At 38.0% G+C, this 27,897-nt stretch overlaps 1 protein-coding gene across 1 annotated transcript; it reads left to right on the top strand.

The window, feature by feature from the left end:
* Positions 1–401: 401 nt before the first annotated feature.
* On the top strand, positions 402–18,615 carry LOC139724763 (neuronal acetylcholine receptor subunit alpha-10-like). Its single transcript, XM_071635881.1, has 7 exons — positions 402–518; positions 1,635–1,679; positions 4,461–4,570; positions 13,168–13,348; positions 15,901–16,258; positions 17,054–17,246; positions 18,531–18,615. Exons 2-7 carry the CDS (start codon positions 1,671–1,673, stop codon positions 18,613–18,615), a joined length of 936 nt encoding a protein of 311 aa, XP_071491982.1. The 5' UTR covers positions 402–518; positions 1,635–1,670.
* The last annotated feature ends 9,282 nt before the right edge of the window (positions 18,616–27,897 follow it).

Raw genomic sequence — 27,897 nt, 5'->3', positions numbered from 1 at the left:
ACTTATGTGTCTCTTTTTTTGACTTCATTTAATGTGTGATTGATATGACATAAAACACACACACAAGCACACACACACACACACACAACAAACACTTCGAATTCAATTCACAGAATTACAACCTTACAAATTACTGTTGTCTGTCTGTCTGTCTAAACATAAACCATCCTATTGCTTTCAAAGTCATTTTTCAAAGTTATTTTTGCACTTACACTCAATTTATTTACCAATAAAAGTATGAAGGAAATCCTCCAATTTTGTCGGCATGTGGAGCGTGCAATTACAGAGCCACGGTAATACGTAAATTATGAGGCAGCCAAAATCTTTTCAATGTTCCTTTTTATGCACTCGCCAATTTTCTTTACTGCTCGTCTGTAACGTCTGAAGAGGGCTATGAGAAGACCTTGGTTGCTCACCTCTTGGATAATTATGGGCCCCGCTCCGTCAGACCAGTCAAGAATTTCAGTCATCCATCGAACGTGTACTTCCGACTTCTTCCAGTGGAACTCCTTGATTTTGTGAGTGAGATGAACTATTCATCCATGTCTCTAGATTGAATTTTTATTTCTCTTTACTTCCACGAAAAAAAATCTACCAAATTCATGTCAAAAACAGATACAGTGCACTCCCTTTATAACGAACACTAGTATAAAGAAATTTCGGTTACAACGAAGAAAAACTTCAGGCCGCAACATTATCCACTCTATGCTTTTTATTGTTTATTTGTTCGGTCATAACGAAATTTCAATCTAACGAAAGAAAACCGCCGGTCTCGAGGACTTCGTTATAACGGGAGTCCACTGTATAACCTTCAGCACACCTGTTTTTAAATACCAAATGAGTATACAGCTTGTTTTTTCAGATTCTGCCTGGAATCTCTCTTATCAAAATGATTTTTCTACATGGAACACACGACTGCATAATTTTTATGTCAAGATTTCTTTCAAGATTATTTCATGCTATTATTTTATGCTATTACATGCTATTTCATGTAAAAAAATTGATACATAAGAACAATACAATACGTAATGTATGAACATATGTTCTAGAATTAAAACCTAAAATTCAGGCAATTCCTTTTCAAACTTTTGATACTGGATTTGAGGTTGTTTTTTACTGTTATTTCCTCCCCCCCCCCCTAAAGAAAAAAATGACATTGTATTGTAATGATTATTGCAGTTCGGTTGTTTGTTACTTTGTTTGTTACAAAGTGGAAATAAATTCAAATCAGTCAATCATTCAACTAATTAAGGACTTGTGACAAATCAGTGTTTAGTAACTGAGGAAAAATTGTGATTGTCATAGTTTGTCCCTTCTGCCAATAGTGACTGATATATCTACGTCAAAAAAAAAGAATTATATTGATCTTCAGACTATCTGAGTTACTCTAATTTACTTCAATTTTATTGAAACCTATTATTTCTTTTGCTCAATTTCACTTTGTGTATTGAAGCACACTTTGAACATGGAGTTGGAATACGCAAAAACTCTCGTAAGACGTTTATGGTATTGATAATATCAGGTTGCGTGAGGAAGGGAAGAGGTGAAGGGGTTGGGGTGGGATCAGAAAGAGGAATTTCTTCTGCATTTCCTGTAATGTTCGATTGTCATAATTATGTGCTTCTTCATTTCAGGATGAAGCAAACCAACAACTCACTCTTCTTGTGTACATGAGAATGGTCAGTACAAATGTCGTTGAACCGTGTATACACACACACACACACACACACACACACACACACACGTATGTATATATATATATATATATATATGCACGTTTGTGTGTGTGTGTGCGTGTGTGTGTGTGTGTGTGTGTGTGTGTGAGTGTGATATCCGGTATGAATACATATAAAGCGAGGAAAGGTAAAATACATGAGATTACTGAGCACATCTAAAGCAGGGTAAAATGTAGGCCCTTTGTGCATATATACACAGTATGAAAATATACACACATGTAGTTATGTGTGTGTGAGTGTGTGTGTGTGTGTGTGTGTGTGTAATCATTTTGATTCTGTTCAAATAGAGAGAGAGAGGAAAAGTGAAAGGGCTAGTGTACTACAATAAATTTTATATCTGTCTTTATTTTTGCGTTTTCAGTGTAGTTTGCACGATAATTCTTCAATTGAGATGAATAAACCTCTAATAAGTAACTCTTCATTAGTGATGATCTACCTGCTCTTAATTGACAACGATCTTTTAAAACGTTCCCAGTGCTTCTGTCTTTCTAAAGTTGACGACACTGCTGATATAAAAAAAAATACTTCAATAATTATGGCGGCCTGGCCAGACACTGTGACAAGGTAGGCCTTTCGGAAATAAATATGTTATATAATAATGTATTACTTGTCTGGTTAGGTCGATGTGTCTCGATCAAATGAGATGATGGATATTGCATTTTGTGAGATCGCTCATCCGGTTATACACACAAAGAATGCAACTTCATAGCTGAAAGTCATTTTTGAAAGAATCATCGTAGCAGGGTGCGTTGATGCCGCTTTGCAAAAGCCATTTCGATGATTGAATTCACGGATTCACTGTATAATAATTGTACAGCATCAGCCGCCACATGCATATTTATGAGATCAGGTACAGTTACTACACCAAAGATATCATCAACGCGTGAGCAGACTTTCAACGAAATTTGATATCAATCTCTTTACCCTCAATCTGCCATGAAAGTCCTCGCATCTTCCATTGCCTTGTATCTCCCTCCCTCCCTCTCTCTCCCTCTCTTTTCCCCTCCTCTCTCCCTCTCACTTTCTCCCTGTCTTTCTTTCTTTCTCTCTCTCTCTCTCTCTCTCTGACATCATTTGATATCAACAAGGAGAATATTTATTGTGGCATAAAGTAAAATGTCTCGAAAAATGAAAATCTGCATATCGTCGCTGGGGACGACAAGACCTCATACCTACGAAATGTCAAATGTTCAGGAGAGCCAAAAACATGGCGGCCAAAGCACGGTGGTGAATGGGATAACCTTTCCTTTGACATGCCGTGGTGGCTTCATTTTTGGAGTTAGACAGTTGGGATTTGGACAGGACATCACTTAACCCATTATTTGACCATTAATCCAAAAAAGTCATTTTCACCAAATTTGCAGATACAAGGTCTTGTCACCCCAGCGACGATATAATTTATGTATATTTTATCACGTACATGATGTAAGTGAATGCAAGTCAATACTTTGTTCTTGTTTTTGTTTTCTTTCTTTTTTATAGTATGTAAGTGTGTTTGTAAGGGTTGGCTGCAGGCCAAAGGCCAATGGTATCCACATTCGCCTGGAGCTATCTCCGTGCCGAAACCTCGGAGATTCATAGGCTTGTTTTGATTTTATAATCATTTCTTTTTTCGATTCTTATGCAGAACCTAAACTTTTGGGATTGTATTCAAAATATCTATCTATCCATTTTACTACTTATATACTCTTTCATTTATTTGTCTGTCTAGTTATCCATCTTTCTTCTATCTTTTCCGAGTTCTTAATTCTGTATTGTTTTGTTTCCATCCATCTGTCAAGAACCTTCTTATCTATCTATCTATCTATCTATCTATTTATCTATCAATTTATCTATCTATCTATTCATCTATATTTATCTATTTATCTATCTGTCTATCTATCTATCTGTCTGTCTACGTGCGTGCACCTCTGTATCCATCTGCTTTTTGTTTTCTAATCTGTCAATGGCTGTTTTTCTTGAACTATTCTTTACCAACATGCAACGGGCTATGCTAATTACGCTATATCATAATTTCAGATAATGGGTATCATATTCGTGTGCAACACGATACACGGCTTTCTCCACTGATTAAAGTGCTAAACCCACACTTGCTGCCTTGTAATGATTCCCTACTTGTCGAGCTATCAAAAGCAGGGGAGCTTGCAGTGTGCGGTTCCCGGTAATGGACAGCATGCACACTACATAAAAAAATAATAATTATAATTAACGATGCCGTACCAGTTCCGCTCTAATAGTCTAATAGTACACTGACTCCCTTGATAGTGGTGTAAAAACCGCCATTTGTAATGTATGTGATAGGGCTATAACGCTGTAATTAACTGTTCGCCATCAGCTAAGAATGTATACCCTTTGGATGTCGGGGAAAAAAAGGGTAAATCATTAGATGTGCTTTTGATAATGTACAGAGCTGCCGATTCATATGTTGTAGCGATATGTGATACAGAATATGTTATGGCATAAATGCTTTTTTATAACATTTTTGAAGCAAAATTTATCATTTTCATTTAAAATATGTTCATGTTTGTTGATGTTGTTGTTTCTTTTTGTTTTGTTTTGTATTTAGTTTTTTACTGTGCATCAGTTTATGTAATCTTTTTCTGCAGTGTTTGACAAACCTGTACGTTTGTGTTTGTGTGCATGTGTCAGATGTTAAACAAACAGAGACAAATGAATAAACAGAAGTAAAACAAAAAAAAAAAAATCCCACGTTGACCATTTCAGATGTGGACAGACGAATATCTGCAGTGGGATCCAGATGACTACGGAGGTCTGACACTGACCACGGTCAGGCCAAATGATATCTGGACACCTGATGTCAACCTCTACGAAAAGTAAGTCTTTCGTAATTCGGAAGATATGTTATCTTTAGCTAACACAGGTGGAAGCATAATCCCATACCAAAATATATCATAGTTAACATTTGTTCTTATTTGTTTTTGGTGGATTTGAGGCAAGTTCTCATAAAGTTAAAATATCAGACTTTGGTCATTTCTGTGTATAAAATGAATGAGAAATTGTTATGGCAGACATCGTCAACTTGCTGAATTGAATATTCTTCACCACTGGTCATGCAAGAAGTGTTTTCCGAAAAATTGTGAAATTTCAGGTTGTCATCATGTACTTCCTTATTAAATTAGGACATAAGGACATAAACCACATAAGGAATAGTGTACATGATATTATGAATCAATTTAAGTCAACAAGCGTTTGCCTTGCATAGTCCTTTTAAGTCGCGATAAGTTACACACATCCTATTAGTAGAGGCTACTATGTAATCCCGTGAGATTTTTGTGCCAAAATTGATTTTTTTTGGCTATCTTTGTCAATTTGGGGGTGCTGAGTCCAAAGAACTTTGGTTCCATTTTTTCCAACCACGTCTTCAGCCGCCATTTTGAATTTCAAAATGGCCGCCATAGCAAACTGTATTTTCACCCATATTTCATAAAGTGAGCATTGTTGAAGCTTCAAATTTGGTGCAAAATGCATAAGTGTGATGTCAGACACTCTGATATATCTTTTTCTGATATTGTGGATTGTTTTGATACAATTTGTAGGCTGCCATCTTTCATTTCAAAATGGCCGCCATGGGAAACTGTAATTTGACCCACATCTCATAGAGTGAGCATTGTAGAAGCTTCAAATTTGGTTCAAAATGCCTCGTTGTGATGTCAGACACTATGATATATCTTTTTCTAATATTGTGCATTGTTTTGTCCAGTTTGTAGGCTGCCATCTTGAATTTCAAAATGGCCGCCGTAGCGTTTTTACCCATATCCTAGGTTGCAATTATTGTAGAAGCATCAAATTTTCAAGAATGCGCATGCTTGTGGTGTCCAACGTTCCAGTACAGCTGTTTCCTAATTGTGGATCATTAGACAGGTAACCATGTTGAAATTCAAGATGGCTGCTACATAGAAAACATATAATACTGTTGTAAGCGCCTGAGATGAATATGCCAAAATAGTTCTAGTTAGACCGAATTCATTTCCATTTCAAGCAGGAATGACAGCCATCTCTCAATTCAAAATGACAGCCATCTCTCAAAATGATCGCCATAAATTCAAAATGTAAGGACGAGGTTCCAATGACGTTATCTAGCCATGCTGCGGGGCAAAAACTGAGCATGGGGGGGGGGGGGCATACCCCTGTCCCATACATGTGGGCAAGCAAGCGTGTAAGCGTTCCATCCCATATAGCCAGGCGGGTATATGTGGTTCCCGAATTGCGCGCTAAAGCGGTTTGTTTTTGCCTCTCAGGGAACACATCACTTTGCATCGTGGAACCTCGTTAATGATTACATTTAATCCCAGTCAGTAAAATATTTGTACAAAAGCAACCATTGATACAATTGAAGGTGATCTTCAAAAACTTGATGCTGCCTCGAGAGATTGAAGACAAACAAGGAAAAGTCTCGCAATGGCAAGAAATGCCGATTCTAAAACAACAAAGGAGCAATAATAGCTCAGTTCTGTGGCACTTTGCATGCATCAGAATTCCTCCTCAATTTAGAAGACCATCACATGAGGGTAATCTCAAAAATTGTCACTGCCTTGAAGCTGATGAATGTGGTGTTTGGCATTCAGCTATTGGAAACATGCAAGGGGGATATTCTAGAAAGAGATGAAAAGGGCAGTTTTCATCTTCTGTACTAAGAATTCGTATCTAAGAGAATGAAAATATATTCATTTCTCGGATAGTATGAAAAGGCCAGGTATTCAGCTCGTGCAATCAAAATACACCATGCAAGATTGGATCCAAAGTCATTAAGCATAAGAGGATCACCAACTTCTCAAAACATTTCTACTGGTTCTACAGTCTAATAGACCTGTCATTATCCAGTCATTGCTGGACGATACAATTATCGGAAGGTATAAGTTCTAAGTAATTCCACAATCACTCTTCATCTCATAATTTCATGGCCTTCTCCTCATTCTCACTAACAAAGGTTCATTTTTCATACCCATGCCTTAGAAATCCACAAAACTGAGCCGAATAATCGGCCTGAAAGTTGAAATACTGAGCAGTCATTTCTATCTGACACAGAGACCACATCACGGCAAGAAAAGAAACAAAGGGTTTCATCAAAGATGCCATGGGAGCTGTCACCCGTCTATCACAACGAGGAAACAGATAGCCTCATTCCATTGTATGTATTGATGCTACTTCAAGAGCAACGGGAAAATCAGAGATATTGATGATTATTACGTATACACTGACATTTCAATTCTCCTGATGGATCTTGCAGTTTGCTTTACTTACTGCATTGCATGATGTCTGCTCCATCACTGGAAAATTGTTAAAATGATAAAAGTACAATTGACATTATTGAGAGATTATGTTCTGCAGTTCGTTGTGAAAAACAAACAAACAAACTATAAAGGTCTGCTTTTTCATGCCTTTCATGGTGCTGGCTGAAGTTGAAAATTTGAGGATGACTTCAACCAGGACAATCTCCCGCTTTACCCTAGTAGAGTCTTGATACAACACATCGAGAGAGCAAACCTCGTCGTCAACTCTCACAACCTAATTTGTGCCTCTACTACAGGGAAATATGATATATTACATTGTAGCTATTTCCAGAGGGTATCCATAAACTGTTAAATTAAGTACTTGGAGCTTCCTACACCAACGAAATGCAAAAGTCATTGTTTTTGGAAGAATTTTATAGAACCAATCCTCCCCGTGTACAGCCTTAAAGTGCTGTGACTTCAAAAACTCATGCAGGGAATGAGCCTAGAAGACATTATATCTATTAAAGTGACTATCCCACAAATCTTTAGAATATAGGGCTAATATTGTAAACTCTACAACCAATTCGTCTAAACGGGGCATTTAGTCACTCAGACACAGTTATTAAGGGGTTATTTTGAAAGTCATTTGTTTTGACGTCAGAATCACATGATTTCCCATTCACAATTTTTACCTAAACGCTACGCTTTTAAAGGAGTATTTCCCATGGCTGCCATTTTGCATTTCAACATGGCAGTGTACCTACGGACAGGAAGTAATCCCGCCCGCCTACGCAATTCACTGAAGTGATTGACTTACACATGAGTGTTCCAGCATGCTTGGGTTTGCAGTTTAATGATCTTACAGCACCAAATAATATGGTCGAAATCCATCTTGAATTTCAAGAGTGGCGGCCAATGCGAATAATCCAGTATTACAGAATGTACAGGCCCTATGTGTGTGTTTTTAAAAGAATGTACACTGTAAGCCACCATAGACATTCATTGCTTGTAACCAGAGATATTAGCCGAAAAGCAGCCATTTTGAATGTTAAGATGGTCGCCTCGAAAGTGATCTGCAATTTCAGGGAGGGGAAAAGTGCATCTGAATGTTCAACATTATAAGCCTGGTTTATGCCCGAAATGTGAATTTTCTTTATTGCTTACAACAGCCCCTAGCAACATGAGATATTGGTCAAAATATACGTTTTGGTATGGCGGCCATTTTGAATTTCAAGATGGCCACCTTCAATATCAAAATGAACTATCGTTTCAGAAAAAGATGTTCCAGAATGTCTGATAGCATACACATGCTCTTTGCCCCGAAATACAACCTTACTCAATGTATACGATATGAGATACAGGTCCAATTACATTTGTTATGGTGGCCATTCTGAATTTCAAGATGACCGCCAATAAAATGATCCATCATTAAAAAAAAAAATGTATATGTTAGTATGCCTGACATCACAAGCATGCTTTTTTACCCCGAATTTTTCCATAATGCTTAAAACCTTAGATATAGGCCATGGGGTGAAGCTGAAAAAGAGGCTTAGAAAATGGGTTTCGTTCCAGCAACACTGGCACTACTTTCTGAATGCGGAAATGTGATGTTTTGTACATCCTGAATATACTGTAAAAAGTTCTCCTCGAAATATCCTGTAGTTTTTGCGAAAATCCATATTTTATAAACTGCGACCAGCAGCCCAATACACATATCGTAATGGGGCTGTGAACTGTAGCATATAGGATCATGACGGAAGTTTTATCGCGGACAAATATCAACTTAAAATCGGGGAAAAATCTTCAATTTGAAGACTTATTGATAAATTTGAAGCATTGATAACAGAGTTCGTGCAAGGTTTGCTTCTGCAAATAGTTCCTTTCTGTTCAAATTGATGACTAAATGTGACTCGGTCGAGAGGAAACTGAGAGAACTACGCTGAATTGACGGTCAGCGCAGGCGCACACATCACTGCGCACAAATTTCGAATCCATTGACTGGATATTAAGCTGTCTGTGTGTGCATGCGCTGGCCGTCAATTCAGTGTAGTTCTCCCAGTTTCCTCTCGACCGAGTCACATTTAGTCATCAATTTGAACAGAAAGGAACCATTCGCAGAAGCAACCCTTGCACGAACTCTGTTATCAATACTTTAAATTTATTAATAAGTCTTCAAATTGAAGATTTTTTCCCGATTTTAAGTTGATATTTGTCCGCGATAAAACTTCCGTCATGATCCTGTATGCTACAGTTCACAGCCCCATGACGCTATGCGTATGGGGCTGCTGGCCGCAGTTATGCGTATGGGGCTGCTAGCCGCAGTATAGTTCCCATGGTGTTTCTAAGCTGAAATACATATACACATTTGTAAAGCACTGCTTTTAGCCATATACCTAGAAAAAAAAGTGAAGTTTTGGTTTAATAGTTGCATTATATCTCATGTTTCAGCTTTTCCTGATGCTGGCTATGCAAAGGAAGACAGAGCAAAGTGGTTCGAGACCATAAGAGAGAGCACTGACTGACCGTCAGAGGTCAAGGCAAATGCCTTATATTCTGTTCAAAGACATGTTATTAATCAAATGACTAATCATTCAAGGCAAAAAAAAAAATTCAGTGCGTTTGTTTGTGTGTGTGTCCGCGTGCATGTGGGAGAATCTTATTGTACACACACACACACACACACCCTCACATGCACACACACATACGCACACACATAGTTATGAAGATTCAATATACCCAAGTGTATTAAAATATTATTCTACATGCCTTGGCCATTTATCACATCAGCATCATAAAAAAGATGATCATAAACATGAACACACACAATGATATAATACATGTATTGATCAGTGCATTACACATACACAGGTGCATAAAAACGCTGACATAGGCCTATTATATACACTCACACGCACACTTTTATACAAACTCATTTACACACATGAGACATTACTATTAAACAGATCATATTGTTTATCAGTAAACATGTTTTTCTTTTCTTCTTCTTCTTCTTCTTAAGAAGCTTTAATATACTTAGATCACATAGCAATCACGTTGTACATGAAATATTATACAGTACTTTAAAAAATTTAATCTTCATAAAATTTCTTGAAGTTTTCATTGCTATCATTAGGTTACAGCATGGTGGGACACTACCTCCTTTCATGTAAGATAGCTCAAAATGATAATCAGTCAAATTTTCTAGTTTTAATAAATTTCCTGGAACATTCCATGGTCCAAATATCTTTGAAAGGGTGTAAAAGTTTTGAAAAATGCCAATATATAAAATAAAGGCAAAATTATAGTTTACCCATTCATGAGTGAAAACTGTTGGATTCTGTATTGGAGGCAATGTGTACCTGAAAATCTTGGAGAGAATAAAACAGGTTTGGCATTAAAAATTATGATAACATTGCAATTAACTTCCAATATCAGAGGATCTGTGCAAACCTGACTAAACTTATGCACAATTTTCATTTGGCTGGTGTGTATTAGTTTTAGCAAACTGATTTTGTACTCACACCTACATTGTACTGACCTTTCTACATGAACATTCTGTTTCAATATTAATAATATTTACATATTCTTTTTCCCAGAGTGGGAGAAACAAATTCTAATTGTAGTCATTCAGTTTTATGAAAAAAACACACTTAGGAAAACATCTTTGTTCTTAGAATAATTCAACCCTAATCAAATCATAATAGTGGGCAGAAATGTTTGCTAAAGGGCGAACAATCACATACTGAGGCAAGGAGTCAAAACATGTTGCATAAACATTGGCATTCAAAATACAGGAAGCAATCTGTATTACAAAGACATTTTATCATGCACAACTTTGGTAAGATGTCAATTCTTGAATATCAATCACATTGACCAAAGCACTGGTGCATATACAGTACATTCTGTTGTTTCTTAACTTTGCACTGAAGTTCTTTGTGTATGTGTGTGAATGTTTCAGTGGTGTATATATATTGCTCCATTTTGTCAAGGACAACTTATAGTAACATGACAATGTTTTCATGCTTCAATATCAATCATATTAACCTATTTCCCTTGGCAAGTAATGAGCAGGTTGACTCTGTTGCAAATGATGCATTTTACAGGCAACACAGCAGAACCTGAAGAGCTTCCAGAAGAAAATCTTGATCTTGATGTGAGCATCTTAGGGGAGGAAACAGATGCTCCTGCTGACGGACCAGGCTCCTCCTTCAGCTTTCGTTTCCTAGCGAGATTCAGGCGTTTGCTATCTATAAACCTCTTGTAGCACGTTTCATGGAATCCTATTCAATACAATGGAGAAATGAACAGCAATGATTAGCCGTTGGATTTTGTTAGGGGGAAAAAAGGCTAAACGCTAGAGGGAGGGGTTGAACATTACACTCAATATATCATTAAATGTACAGTAGACTACTGACTGCCAATATTTGAATCTTGTAATTACCAATAGGCCCTAGTACTATGCCAGGTAATCATTAACACCTCATGATCATTGTCATCAACTACTTCAACTTGTACTTGCAGTCCAATTACTGATTTTAAATTACATCTACAGCTTTCAGCACCTGATCACATGCAATATCAATTATCATAATTATGAATACAACTGCCTTATCATCATTAATACTAGTAATCCTTGGCCTTTCACTATCGCCACCACCCACTGCTTTATAGTTTGGCACAACATAATGGTAATCATATGTTTTAGGGAGTTTAATTGTTGAAATTATGTTCTTGTCATTGTTGGTTTTTTAGACCTATTTATATCAAATATTAATAAGTTAATTTAACGAGATGCTAAATGTGTGTTTTGAGGGGGAATTTGCCAATTTCGGGGTGAGAGAAACATGATGGATTTTTAATATTAATACTCCATGGCCATGATTATGAAAATATAAATTTACATGCAGTTTAGACCTTTTTCAATCCAGTCCTGCGTGTCAAGATTTTTACAAAACAATATCACCGATCAGCCACATCAACCTAACCTGGGCTGTACATAGAACAACATGTAAAATTACATCTAGGCTACATTATAACGGCGCTATGCCATGCCAAGGTGAAATTCAAGATAATTTATCTAAAATGTAACAGACACGCTAATGGCTAAGCTACTGCATTAGCGCCCATTATAACATACACAAGCAACGTTCATAACATAGCTAACGTTGTACTTGTAGTCATCATGGTCATTAACATTACGCATATAACATGAGAGAGACTGCACTGCAGTGTCGACTGCTACGACTGTACGCACGTAAACTAACCTGTAAATTATCCTACGTAGGTTGCAGTCAGTCCCCCGAGCAGCTGAATCACTTCGTTCTGATCTGCGATTTCACGGTATCCCCCACTCAATTTGATCCACTCTTTGGCACACAAAATAGGTTTCGTCTATCTTAGGTTTGTCATGGCCGTGAAATTTTCAAACTTCATCGATGTTACATGCATAATAACGCATCTTAAAAGTTTCGGCAGAGCAGACGACGTAGACGCGTCGACAGGCTCACAGGGGGCGGCCATTTTGACTCGTAAACGATAATTCTCGATTCAGATTGGATAAGATACATCACATGATCGTTCGCGAATGAATATCGTACACGGCAAAGTGTACATATTCAGCTCCTCAGTGACAAAAAAGTTCACTGTTTCCCCCTAAATTACCAAAATACTACAGGAGGGTTTGTGTCGAACTTTTTCCTGTAGCCTTTTTGGTTATTTGTTTACACGTAGCTGTAGAGAAATTTTAGTGCCGCAGTTGTCGGAACGAAACAAGCGAAAAAACCAGCTCACCCCATGGCCTAATATGGGTAAAATATATTTAGTTATGGCGGCCATTTTGAATTTCAAGATGGCTGCCTAAAAATTGTATTAATGCTATCTACAGTATCAGAAAATGGTGTACCAGAATGTCTGACATCATAAACATGCTTTTTTCATCAAATTTGAGCCTTCTCATGGTGCTCACATTATGATAATTGGGTCAAAATACAGTTTGCTATGGCGGCCATTTTGAAATTCAAAATGACGGCTGAAGACGTGGTTGGAAAAAATGGAACCAAAGTTTTTTAGATTCAGCACCCCCAAATTGACCAAGTTAGCCAAAAAAAAAAAAAAAAAAAAAAAATCAATTTTGGCACGAAAATCTCACGGGACCCAATATTTCGACATAGTAGACTGTACTATATTGTATTCCTCAGCGCTCAGAAAGATTTCGTCAGTATCGTAGACACGTACGTGCTGGTCAACTCCAACGGCTCCCTCGATTGGTATTTTCCCGCCTACGTAATTGCAGCCTGCACCATCGATATCACATTTTTCCCCTACGATGTTCAGATGTGCAACTTGTCGTTCGGGCCCTGGACCATGATGAAGAGTATGGTAAGCCAAACCTGCGTACAATGTATTTGTGTGTGTGTGTGTGTGTGTATGTGTGTGTGTGTGTGTGTGTGCAGGTGTGTACGTGTGTATGTGTGTATGTGTGCGCGAGCGCGCACGTGCCTGCTCAAGTGGAGGGGGTTGCAACGACGCACAGTGGGCCAGAGAGATACCAAAGTGCGCCAAAAGTCACTTTGGGCACTTGGGATTTTTTAATTTTTGACATGCGCTCATGAGAGGCAATACTTTGAAGAATATATCATTAAAATATTTAAATCAGGTATGTACATTAAAGGGGTATATTTCCTACCTGAAGTAGCAAAATACAATATTTTAAGAGTTTCAAAGCAAATTGTAACCTCTTTAATAAATAAATAATTTCAACGTGTAGTTTTTGAGATATCAACCTATAATTTCTCCCACATATTTCTCAGAGTTCATTTTACGTTATGAATGCCGTAAAAATGCAAAGAAACTTAATGTTCATGAATATTTTATGCTAAATATCCTGGAAAAGAGGCTAATTATTTGTCTTTTTAATATACCCTAATGAAAAGTTTAGATTGCCACGGATTTCCAACTAAATTCTATTACCACCACATTCCCTGATGTCTCAGCTTTAAGCTGATACCAGATTTGGCTGCCACCTTTTGCCACTTTTTGTGTTAGAGCCGATTTTCCGCGACACATTACGTCCATTTTGGATCTTGCAGCCGCTTAGGAATGCTGTTATATCATACGGGGCCGCATGAGGGCGGCATTTTTTTAAATTTTTTTCTCTCGCACGTTTAAGGCACAGAAACATGAATAACACTGAATAAGAGGCAAACAGAGTTATAAAATACATGTATAGGGCTAGTCCGGCACCTAAAAGACCCCTCCTCCGAAGATAAAAGAGTACATAATTGCACATAGCCAAGGCCATATAGCCATATTGTCCATAATTGTCATAGCCACTACTGTAAACATAGCTATTCCCACTGCGATACATATTGTGTGGACACCTAAATACTTCGATCCTACTCTTGACATGTGCAGATAGAACGTTATACACCAAAACACAGAGAATTTGTTATCATCGGTTACTCGTTGGAATTAGCAAAGTCTGTTGCTTTCCGGCCGCTCAGCAAAGTGTATAGGATCGCAGTTTGTGAATCCGATTGCAGGTCAGTGTCAGACATTGCTCGCGTGATCCTCATCATCGGACGATCTTGCTTCATCGGGTTATGCCCGACCTGTCTGACATTGACCTGATAGGCGACCAATACAAGTCGGTTTTATCAGACTGTGATCCCATACACTTTGTGGGTTGTCGGAAGCAAAAAAAAAAAAAAAAAAAAAAAAAAAAAACTTTACTTCCGACGACTGATGAGAAAAAAAAATCATTGTAGAACGTGGATGAATTTATAATTTCATATGATAGTGATTCCGATGAATTTTTCATTCAAAAAAAAAAAAAAATATTTTAGCTTTTCCAAGTAAACTTTCATACACGGCAGACTCATTCTTAGATGCCAAGTCATAACCTTTCATTTTCCTGATTACTGACTTCACAATTTGTTATCTTTCCATTAAAATTAGACAAAATGGTTTTTGCGCTTGTATGAATTGATATTGCATAGGCCTAAGGTTATATATGAAGTAGAGAGATAAGAACTATATCGGAAATTGATTTTATATCGCACATATGTCCTGCTAGAATAAAGTGAATAAATTCACCCAAACGTACAGCGTACATCATAAACTTATATTTTAACTAGTTTACACGGACAACAGTATCATTTTGCAGTACGTGTGTAATATGGAACTTTCAGCATAAATTCGATTCTTTTAACGAAACCCGAATGTTTATACACTTTCTATGACATGTAAGCATCGTGTATTCAATGGTAGTATAAAAGCAGTGTCAGTGAATGTGAAAAGATAAATTAATCTTTAAAGAAAAAAAAAAATAACAGCCTAAGATTTGCATTGCTTTATTTGTCATTTACAGACAGATTTTTGGTAGCCAACGAAAAAACAGCATCACAGTGACGTCATATGAGTTTGAAATTATGTTCAATCAATTCTACGCAACGAATTACCCTTAAACACCAAATTTGGGTAAAAAGAAACCACGGCATATAATTTTGGCGCACTTTGAGCTCATTCTGGCCCACTGTGCGACGTCGTAATAAATCATCTTCTGCGATACAATACCGATTATAAGGTGCTAAAGCCGTTAAAATGAACAACTGGACCTGGACTGGCACATTGCGTCCACTCAAGGCTCATTAGCAATCTCTGTAAAATGAAATGAACTGTGGCTTACAACTCTTAAGATTTTCTTTGCAATTTGCCTATTCATGTTCAAAATGTAATATTGATCCTTTGGATGTGTTCATTAGTAACAGTTATTACGTGAACGTGAAACATAATAATGCCATAAATTTCTTTGTCCGATTCTGTTCGATCAATAAACTGTAGGTATCCTACTCTATTAAAACAGTCAGTTTGAATATGCATGGTGTCGAATTGAATAGAGTTTATCGAGTTTTAGACCCTTCATATTCCAGGTGGATTTCAGACTCTCTCTTCAAGGGGACACGACCCTTGACCTCTTTAACAGGAACGGGGTCTGGATTCTGGAAAAGTCCCAAGGTTTTAACGTGGACAAAACGCTGTGCTGTGACAACCGCACTTGGTCCATTGTGACCTTTCAACTCACCGTACGGCGCGAATCGCAGTTCTACACGCGGACAGTCGTAGTTCCGTCTGTCCTACTCACGGCGTTGATGGCGCTTGTCTGCTGGCTGCACCCGGCTTCCGGTGAGAAGGTCACCCTGGCGGTCAGCAACCTTTTGGCGCTGATTCTCTTTCAGCAGCTTGTGGCGGACCGGATGCCTCCCAGTGGAGAGTCGACATCAATTATAGGTAAAACAGACTTCATGAAAAAAAAAATGTAATTTTTCCTACAGGGCATGTAGCGCGAGAGCGCAGCATATGCATGGTATGAACATTGCTCTATTTTTGCGTTGTTGTTGTTGTTTTTTCCTGCTGTTTAAAAAAAAGAGCGGGTTGTAAGCCCTTTGAGTGTGTTAAGTGTTAATTGACACAGAAAAATCTATAGCACTGTACACACTGTCCAAAGTCCTAAGCACAGAAAGTACAGATACCATAACTAGCAAAGTCATCAACCAAATAGGCCATATACGATGAAAAAAGTTCAACCGTCAAAACACATTCCATCCTCACTCCATTGGCACTCTTTGAAACTCGGTGCTATTAAATGCACTTTCGTATTTATTAACACTCTTCAGTGCTTTTGAAAAACACTCTCTGATATTACCTCTAAACACACGTTGGTAGTCTGTATAAATTCTTATGCATGTATACTCTCTAACATTCTCTGGTACTCTTACATGCCTCGTTGTTTTCCTGTAAGAAATTAAAACTTGTCATTTGTATGATTTCGTCATAATGCAATGTAGCTTCAATTTCTGCATTGTTACAAATGAGATGCATTCACACACAAATCTGCGGTCCGTGCCTTTGAAGGCCTTCTGCATGGGTCAAATAGCTTGAATAGCTAAGTTGGTGTACGTGAGGTGACAGCTTCGGTAAAAAGGTACAATGTCATTTCCTTATCCTGACTTCTTTTTTTCTTTCATCTCTATCTGTACACTTCATTAAAACTACTCTTTGCTATCGTGGTTGTTGTCGTTTCAGTAAGCTTTTTCGTCCTCATGATCGCCATGTGTTGTGTGGAGGTCGTCTGTTCAATCATAGTCCTGAGGGTTTACCATACCGGCGGTGAGAGGGCTATCCCGCCTTTCCTACGACGATTGATGCTTAGTTCACACGTTCTCCCTCTCTACGCCAGCCCTGAATGCAAGAAAATGTTGCTGTCAGAGCACAGAAAGTAAGTTTCATGCAAGTTGTGAAAAAGAAATATTTGTTTTATAGTAGAGCAGAACGAGGGTGTGGAACTTGTGAAAAGATATGATGACTTGTAACTAAAGAATTAAAGTGGAAAAATCATTCACCCAAAACATACATTTTGATTATATTTTCGCGTAGAAAAAAAAAATGGGATGGGAGTGTTGCATAAAGATAGCATCATTAGTTTGGCTGATTTACATAATCATGTGATTGTGCCTAAAATATCATCTTTAGGTAAACACACTGGGAAACTTAACCCTAATCCCACCGGGTTTTTTGAGGGACTTGAAACCACCGGGGGGGGGGGGGCTTTTTGCCCCCCCCCCCCCCCCCTTCAGATCTCGGTCGTGGATAGCGTGATCCTTGCGAAAATTTGCACTGAGGTAGAGGCCAATGTAATCTACAAGATTGTATAGTTAGATTTTTCAAATTTTAATTTATGTATTTTATATTGATTTATGCTAATTTATGCAAAATATTTTTTTGCCTATAAATCAAAAAATAAAGCTCCAAGACTTCTAATTTTGGGTGAACATATTCTTTTCAATATCCTCAACAATAATATTGAAGCAAAAATTCGGCTTCATGATTATTTCTTATATATTTTATTGTTTATTGAATTTCTTATGTATTTCTTTGTTTTTACTTTTTGTTTTTGTTCGTTTTTTCGTCAATATTTGTCGCAGAACTTTTTAAAAGCATAATCAGGCTAAAATAAATCATTATCAGCCATTGAAAGTAAAAATATTTGTTTTTATATGAATTAATTGCAAAAACACAATTTACATTGGATTTGTACACAAAATCACGTTTTTGAGCAATTTTTGGGTTGACAAATTTTTTTCAAAAGGGCGTGGCTTCAAATGGTATGCCCGGGAGCAACAAATTTGGTCTCAAAAGTTGCGCGATACTTAAAAGAAAAAAAGTCATAAAATGTCGCGGCAAGAGCATCACGCGTTGCGGAATAATCACGCGAAACGTCGAGGGGGGGGGGGGGAGGGCCAAAATGGGTTAACAATCTGTTACTTTCTCATCTTTCTTTCAAAAAGTAATAGTAACAGTAACAGTACTTTAATCTACTGATTAGTTTGCCTGATTGTACTCAGATGTATTAAAATCAACTGAAGTATTGCGTGGAATTATACTATTAAAGCGGAATATTTGGTTGTTTGACAGAATGTCCTCGTTGGTGAAACGGGATCGTTGCCATGCCAACGAGGCTGACTACGAACCGGTGGAAAGGGCTCCAATCAACTCCGTGCAGAATCAAGACCAAGAACCAGCTCAAGATCATGAACATCAGCTATACGGTCCATGCACTGGCGCGGCGGAAAGGCAGACTGGACTAAGAAAATTCAGTTTGCCTCGGCGGAAAAGCAGTGAAGAGCTCCCTCAGGCTTCTCAAGATCGAGAACTGATTGCCCAAACTTGGCGGGAAGTTGCGATCGTACTGGACAAGATTTTCTTCTCTCTTATCATGGTGGTTACCATCACTTCTTGGATGTACATAGTGTTGTGTTTTGCATTCAACTGGTAATTCTGTTTTCTCTGGAAAACTGTTAATCAGAGGAGGTAAGCCGGCTTTGATTTTTGCCTTTTAAAAGAACACGCTTGCATGTGGTACTATTATGATAACACATTGATAAATTGGGTTAAAAATAACATTAAGAAATCTTCTTTTACTTGTATCCTCACTGCTCGTTGTTACCTTTCAAATCTTGTTCATTAAACGATTTTACATCCAAGAGACATCTCAGATTGATGACGAACATTTCATTTTCAAACGGCTCCAATCAGCAGAGGGTATCCCATGTTTAAGTTGACTCACCAGGGTACGGGATGAGTAACAAGATTATCCTACGTAACTCCTGTGGCTCATTGAAAATCAGCTTGTATAAACTGATTGCAGGTTTTTTATTCGTGATTATATGAGATAAACTCAAACTGAAACTGTAAAGCCTCCACCGCGCAACCTCGTGAAATTTCTTTTCTCAAGTCTACAAGAAATCATTGCTCACCCTCCATTCTCTCTTTCTAACTCAAAATTAATGTTGCACATCAAAGATAGGAGATGTATCTCATTTGTAATGTTGTTAACGCCTTGAGCATCTCGAATAGACACACTGGAAGCGAGGTGATGTTTTTGTAAAATAATTTGACAAAGTCTTGCTTTTTTTATCGTCGATGTCTATACGCTCTCTTCCACTTGCTTGACTTTGAATTTGATTGATGAAATCACATTAATGCAGGCAACACTATGGCGAGAAAAGGCAGAGCAAAGGGTACGTGATCTCAAACACATTCTACGACTATCTTTGACCCAACAGTATTGTGAGAAGCAAAATCAAAGCATCAAATTAGTCACACAAACGGTCATTTTCAAAAATTGTCTTTGGTTTATTCATTGAATTCCATCGACAAATCACCAATTCAATTTCATTACCAATAATGACAAATTTGTTTATTACCCCAACTATGATACGAAAGTCTGTTCTGAATCTGCAAGTGCAAAATATCTTCTTCTTTTTTCAATGACAACTCATACGTCTATTTCGTCTTTCACAATGATACAGTATGGGATATGTTATACGATATTTGTGCGGGCTCCCGTTTCGCTCGGGAAAACAGCTTCCATTATTATTTGAAAACATAAGAGACTTTTGCTCCTTCTTTTGTAGACAAATATGAACAAGATTCTGCTTCATAAACATTTCCTGATGTGATAATATTTAATGTAGTACGTAACATTTTCCGTACAGACACATAAAACACTCTTTCATAAACTTGTCAAGACAAATGCGTGGTAATAGTACTTATAGTAACTGTCGTTACACGACATACGTGTGAAAAAAAGGCCACGTCAGCTCAGTTACTATGCCTTAAAATCCCTATGGAACAAGCACACAGTCACACTGTTTATCATGATGTGCTGTTCTGTTAAATGTCCCAATACCACAGCATAGTTACTATGTCATGTATGTGAAATTGAGCCATTTTTATTTCACATAAGTCACACTGTGTGACCGAGTATTTGCTGTACAGAAAAAGTGAAAAAAGGAAGATTGAAAGTGATTGCCGAGCTCAAAGAAATTCAATCTAAAAGCTCTGATGCAAATGTTAAATTATTGGTGGATACCAGCGTTTTTATATTGCTTCCGACATTTACTGTGCTTTAAAAGTGTATATCTTATATTTTGTAACATTACACATTTCATATCAAATGTTTTAGATTAAAATTGTGTTTCTTTTTTCTACCAGAAATGATTCATTTTATAAGGCTCTGCTCGATTGTGTTGATATGACTTAATCCTCCATGTCAATAGTGTGTAACGACTCTTAATTGTATGCCTTGAAACGTTGAATACCACATAATAAAAGGTAACTCAACTCCACGCAGTGAAAGGCACGGATAGCCCATGAGAAACATACCCGAAAGCATTATTTTGCATGGTGCTGTAACTTGTATAAATGTCACGAGCATAAAGCGGAAAAGTAATTACTTCCAATTGTAGATTGCGCCTGCCCGAAACTATGTTGGCCTTGTGAATGGAGGAAGAGTTTCGTTGTTGTATAAGCCAGTTCACAACTTTCATGTGTAAAATGACCTTTTTTCTTTTCTGCTTGTTTGGTACTTCACTCGTTTTCAAAGCGGAATAATGCATAAGCTTGTCCGACGTAACAATGTTATGGAATACACGTTCAAAGAACAAACTTGCAAATAGACCAGGGCCCTGTTGCATAAAACCCTTACCGCTGGACTTACCGCTCCTTTCTAGGGGTAAGTCTTCAAATTAGCGGTAAATTTTATAATCCTTGATGCTGATTGGCTGTGATGCCTAATTTTGACGGTAGTTACCATTGGAATTTAACGGTAAGTTTTATGCAACGGGCCCCAGGGTGACCAGAATGATCAGTCAATAGACACTTCGGCAGTCGTTCATTATTTCTTCGTTTTGTATTGAAAGAATCAACGACAATTTTGTACTGATATTGCCAAATGCCAGGCTTGGTGTCAGGTAGATGTGATGGCAAGCTACATTTACAAAGATTACATAAAATATTCATTACATCCCGGATACTGACCTCAGTGAATTTAAAACCAACATGATAATTGCACAAATTTTGACCTTTTTCTGCTCATGCGTAGTCTGCTCATGCGCAGAGCGGAACTGTGAACTGGGCCCTGATGCATAAAACCCTTACCGCTGGATTACCGCTCCTTTCTAGCGGTAAGACTTCAAATTAGCGGTAAATTTTATAATCCTTGATGGTGATTGGCTGTGACGCCTAATTTTGACGGTAGTTACCATTGAAATTCAATGGTAAGTTTTATGCAACGGGCCCCAGGCTTATTTTGGCGCCTCCAACGACGTAGTGGGCGCACCGATCTTCAGTGATCTTAAAGGACAAGTTCGCCTTCATAGACATGTGGGTTGAGAGAATGCAGCAATATTAGTAGAACACATCAGTGAGAGTTTCAGAAAAATTGGACATTCCTTTCAAATGTTATGAATTTTTGAAGTTCCTGCTCAGTCACAGCTGGGTGAGAAGACTACTATAGCTTGTGATGTCACATGTGTACAACGATATAAAGAAAGAATAAAGAAAATTCAACATATTTCTTTTCACTTTTCTCTCATAACAAAAGAATACTAGAATTCTCTCTTTCAGAAGACAGGGGGAATAATATCACCCTTAATATACGTCAGTAACAAGTCGAAGAAATGTGCACTTTATTCAAAAAGTAAAGTTTTGTGAAATTCTCTTTTTATTTTCCTTATATCGTTGTACGCATGTGACATCATACGCTGTAGTAGTTTTCTCATCCAGCAGTGACTGCACAAAAATTCATAACTTTTGAACTGATTGTCAGATTTTCCCCAAACTTTCACTGATGTGTTCTACTAATATTGCTGCATTCACTCAAACCACATGGATATGAAGGTGGACTTGTCCTTTAAGCAAAGTACGAATTGAAGTCTGTTGAAGACACGCAGATGGCACGTACATGGTTTTACGGCCTCTCACTTCTTTTCGCTTTGTTTCACACGTTTATCTTTGCTAAGTCCGAATTTTCTGAAATTTGTTACATTCGCACCTTTTCCTTCACATGGCTATCGACACCACATCTTTCCATATGTAAACCAAAACTTGTAAATGATCATTTGTGAATAATACAACATATAAGCAAAGTTAGAGCTTACGCGTATATTCATGCATGAAGCTACGTTTGTATAACAAATCACTACGGATGGATGCATGGATTGTGAATGAACATTCATAATAAAGTCCAACACAGCTATTAAGCAACATTTTCTTGGTGTATGATTTTTGTGACATTTGTGTTGAATTTATAAGTATAGCAGAAACACATCCAACAAGATAATTCAGTAATCTTTTAATGTAGTGGCACTACAGCATCGACAGAACGTTTACGCGCACTGTTTTAATTTCATATCTCGAAATTTTCAATTTTTCACTCACAAATTCGCAATACAATATCAGAGATGAAGCTTCGGGTCATACAGAGTAACTTAATCTTTGCAAAATGTAAATAAAGTGGTTGCATTGACCTTAGATATTAACCTAGCCCGTTTAATGAACTGAAGGTATAAAGAATACAATATGATGCACATTCAAATGTAATTTCACACCACATTCTTCTCAAGAGTTCTGAGACGCCAAAATGAAGTCCCCACTCAAACTGAAGTACAGTTAAAAAAAAAAAAAAAAAAAAAAAAAAAAAAAAGGGGGGGGGGGGGGGGGGTCACAGCATTGCACTGCGACCCATAAGCACTGAAACGTGATTGAGGACACAATCGAACCGAATTGACCAAGAGGAACCGCTAGAGATGCAATTCCCACGTCTCGTACAATATATGGAGTTATCATTGTATACACTAGTCAAAAATATTAAAATCAACGTCTCAGAGTGTTCTGCCTGAGCTAATCAACGTCTCAGGGTGGGGTGTTCTACTTGATCTGTGAGCGTACAAGCGTCAAATAGTGCAAAAATGCATTACTTTTGAAGATTGCACGATCCTCCCTAACTGCACGCGTCTAGAGCGGCTACCTTCTTTGTAAAGGCTATAGTAACATGTACATTTGTAAGACAGATCCAACTGGACGCAATGAGTTAGAAGGCCCTATGTGACAGGTTTTTAAACATAATTCATAAAGAGTAAGCACCTCTATTACAGCTACTCCTAACATCAACTCCTCGTGAACATCAAGACAGTGTTATCATGGTTACAACGACTGGATGTATCAATATAAATTGGACATCGCCCTCATTTACCCTGAAACGAACAGTCACAAAACTTTTAATGAATTCAGCATCTGCAAACTCGGTTTCTAAAGCACCAATAATAAATTACAATCGATTCCAGAGTATAAAATTGTAAAATTAGTACATATGCCATTCGTTTATAAAATGTAAGAGATGACGTTCTAAGACTACAACGTTGGTGAGATGTCCACACGTATAGCAAATGAACCTAGGTCCCACATCGTTTTTAAAACTACAGTGTATAGAGTTTTTTGACACTCGTGAATTGCTTGTTACGGCTTCTTCGTTACATATTCCTATGAATTTTAACTGGCAACAGTACTACAAATTATTGACATCATACACGTAGGTGCATCGTTTTTTGTTCAAGGTACTAGTAGTCAATATCGATATAGTACCTCTTCAACGTTCTCAAAGCCTCAGGTGGGCGAACGACCTCATACTTAAGTATGCGCCATAACACAGAGATTCTCATGTCTGAATTTATTCTCACGACTTAAAAGTGTGCGTAAGGCTGTAAGCTTTGGCGAACAATGTTTTCCCATACACGTTGGCGTTAGCAGCCAGCTGCGTTGTAACAAATTGAACTTTGAGCGTATTAGTAAGAGAAACTTTGCAGATGACGTCAGGTCGCCAACCTTGTGCAATTTACTGTGCTTTGTATGAAATATAGAACACGAAAAGGAACAAACAAGAAAACATAATTCATTTGATGTACTCTGTATAACAATATCAAAGTCGAGAAATTCAACCAATCGATTTTTCCCCTAGTCGGGTTTGTTCTGTTTCTATCTTTGCATTGTTTTGTCTATCCATCTTCAACTTGAAAGGCTGCGGTCCTCCGTGTCATAGGGTACTGAATAAGATGCTTCATTCATTCTATCATCAGATTAAGTCTCATGACGCCCCCAACGTCTCATACTCATTACTCCCTCCGAGTAAATCATCCGGATACGAATCCTCGGTCTTCTTGGGAAACGAAACGTTGCAGAAGCCATCCGGGTCCATGTAGATAGCGGGCTCCTGGTAGACGCCCTCGTCTAGATCAGGCGACGATGGCGCTGCCGCTCCAGGCGGCGACTTCTTCGGCGATGTCTTTTTCTGCACGCTCAGGCACTGGTATCCTTGTCCGTCCGTTCGTCGTTCGCTGAGAGTCATGTATGGCCGTGTGTTGTTCACTGCCACCATCTCAGAGACTGGAGTGTACTCGACATGTTGGACGGTGTACGACTTCTTGAGACGCGACCTTTATTTAGAGTATTGCATAATCATACATGAGAGTATAAGATGTATGCGTCTTTGTAGTTTAAAAAGGGAGGTTTTTTTCACCTCCTTGGTTTGAACCACGAGTTACTGGCGCATCATTCTTTAGGGGTGATTAAAAAAAGGCAATAATTAACAAACAATCCAATACTCAACCGAGCAAATGAACAGGCGGGACTAAACGCAACTCGATGGTACAGCAAACTCACTAAACTACCTTTACCTTCTATTGAGGAACTTATAATTCTGCTGGTTCACTGCTTTCATGCTATAGGAAACGAGCCCTCAAACTATTATTATTGTCAAGTTTTCTTTACTGTACCGAAATGTTTAGAATGACTTTCAGTCGACTCATCGTGAATAACGCTCAAACGTCATGTTATAAACACAAGCTGAAAGGCACGATAAATTCACACAGAGAAAGAGCTAGGACGTTATTGACCTAACCCACAATCTGTTTGATAAAGGATTCCCAACGGATACAGCTGTTCCTGACGTACAAACTTCCTCGTCAAAATGAGTGTTTCACCTAATCAGCCCTGACCTTTGTTGTGGCTTTGGTATAAATTGTAATCCTGAAGTTTCAACCGTCCTTCCATATAGGACATGAGTTAGTGATGGCGTATATTGTGAGTATGTGAGCGTGAGTGTATGTGCGTGTGCGTATGTGTGTGTTCCTAAGCAGTTGAGTGACTTCCTGATTCATCATGTCAGGTTGAACGTTGAATCACTTTTCTTTAAAGTACTAGTATTTAACTCACCTGAGTTTGCAATTCCACACAAAGCAACCCAATATCACGACGACAGCAAGACCCAGCAGGCCAGCGAGAATGAACGCTACGATTCTCATCGTATAATCTGTGAATAAAAGGTAACGGGGCATATATTGCAAAAGTGTCCCTTGCTATCTACTGTAGACGTACTGTACTTCAGTGCTTCATATCGTACACTCTACGTTATTGAGCAAGTTTGGTATTTCGTCACCTTGTCAATGAAAATATGAAAATACTCAAGTATGGACATAATGATTATGTAAATACATTGACATCAAAGAATTTTTTAAAATCACTTTGATTGGCATCCATAAGAGACACAAAACTATGCATATCTCTATTCATATAAACTTGCAAACGTTGCGATTCTCTTAGTGTCCACAGCACTGTCTTTCAGCAAGATGAAACTGAAAACAGTGAGCCCTCATTGCATTAGAGTTTCGTGTGCCTATTAGCATATTCGCCTGCTAATATTGCGAAGAATAATTACGCTAAGAATAACTACCACCAGATCACATGTAATTGAGATTATAGGCAACAACACGCTCTACTCTAGAAAACGCCCGAAACAATTGTTCAAATCACGTAATGCCATATTTTAATGGGAGGCCTCTCACTATGGATAGATATTGGATGTGGTTGCTCGTTTTGTTGTTGTTTTAGTTTCCTGTTATATTACATGCATTGGAAGTATTGGGGAGGGATTTAAGACTCTTTGGACGATGGTTTCATAAACGTCTATCTTGTCGCAACTTCCCACTTTTAAGATTTAACACAAACCGATCATTTTTATCAAGCCTTTTCCGTGCCAGACACTTTGGGCTGTGTGCATAATGCTATTTTGTGTGTGTGTGTGTGTGTGTGTGTGTGTGTGTGTGTGTGTGTGTGTGTGTATGTGTGTGTGTGTGTGTATGTGTACCAATCGGTACTTAAAACACACAGAGAGATAAATGAAAATATGAAAATTTATTATGCATAAACAACAAAAGAAAATCTGCATGTGCATAAGCAATTTCTCACGTTCTGTTAACTATATACAGCAATTTCAGAGTGGAGAGGGGATGGATGAGAGAGGGCAGTATAACAAGATATCATCATAAAATGTAATGATTACCTGTGCGTGGTTTTGGGACCGCCTTCGTCTCCATGGCAAGTGATGACGTCGAAGAGGGGTATGACTGCGTCGGAGATGGTGGCGGTGACGATGTTGGCAGTCCACCGATGTTACCCGGGCTTCGCGAAGGGCGTAACGTCGCTTCCGTAACGGGCTCAACTATTAAAGTTAATCAGTCCAAGTTTAGAAAGCTTTGTAATGACTTCATTGATATACCGATAACATGTGCATTATCTGTTTTATAAAATACATCTATGAACTAGGATTTCGTCGACAACTTTATCTTGCAATATATGACCAATGCACACAAATGTGTGAATCATACATAGAAATATAGTTTGGGTTCGTGCTGCGCGCTCATAGCAATCGTTATTTTGTGATAGGATTATCTTTTTCTTTTTTGTTGCTTAATTTTATTTCACCCTGTGCATGTAAGCGAAAGAATAAAGATTGTTTGATAACGATCAATTTCAGCGGGTTTTTTTTACTTCATTCTTGAACCAATTTATGATACAATTGAATGCTAACCCTACCCGACCTATCTTCCTGCAAACGTTTCCTCTCTTTATCTGTCCCTCAAACAAAAGCCCAAGCTTTACTTAAAGGACAAGTCCACCTTCATATACAAGTGGATTGAGTGAATGCAACAATATTAGTAAAACACATCAGTGAAAGTCTAAGGAAAATCCGACAATCCTTTCAAAAGTTATGAATTTTTTAAGTGTCTGTGCAATCACTGCTGAATGAGAAGGCTACTGCAGTGCATGATGTCACATGCGTACAACGATATATGGAAAATAAAACGAGAATTTCAAAAAACTTTACCTTTTGAATAAAGTGCGCATTTCCTCGACTTGGTACTGACGTATGTTAAGGGTAATATCATTCCCCATGTCTTCTGAAAGACAGAAGTCGAGTGTTCTTTTGTTGTGCGAGAAAAGTGAAAATATGTTGAATTTTCTTTATACTTTCTTCATATCGTTGTATACACGTGTGACATCACAAGCAATAGTAGTCTTCTCAACCAGCAGTGACTGAGTAGAAACTTCAAAAATTCATAAAACTTTTGAACGGACTGTCCGATTCTCCTCAAACTGTTACTTATGTGTTCCACTAACATTGCTGCATTCACTCAACCAACATATCTATGGAGGTTAACTTTGTCTCTCAGGGTCCTCAGAAGCCAAGTAAA

This window comes from Diadema antillarum, unplaced genomic scaffold (genome assembly GCF_040938485.1).
Source record: "Diadema antillarum isolate AM-2024a unplaced genomic scaffold, OU_Dant_1.0 scf00000227, whole genome shotgun sequence".
Taxonomy (NCBI): domain Eukaryota; kingdom Metazoa; phylum Echinodermata; class Echinoidea; order Diadematoida; family Diadematidae; genus Diadema; species Diadema antillarum.
This window is presented reverse-complemented; position numbering and strand designations above follow the sequence as displayed.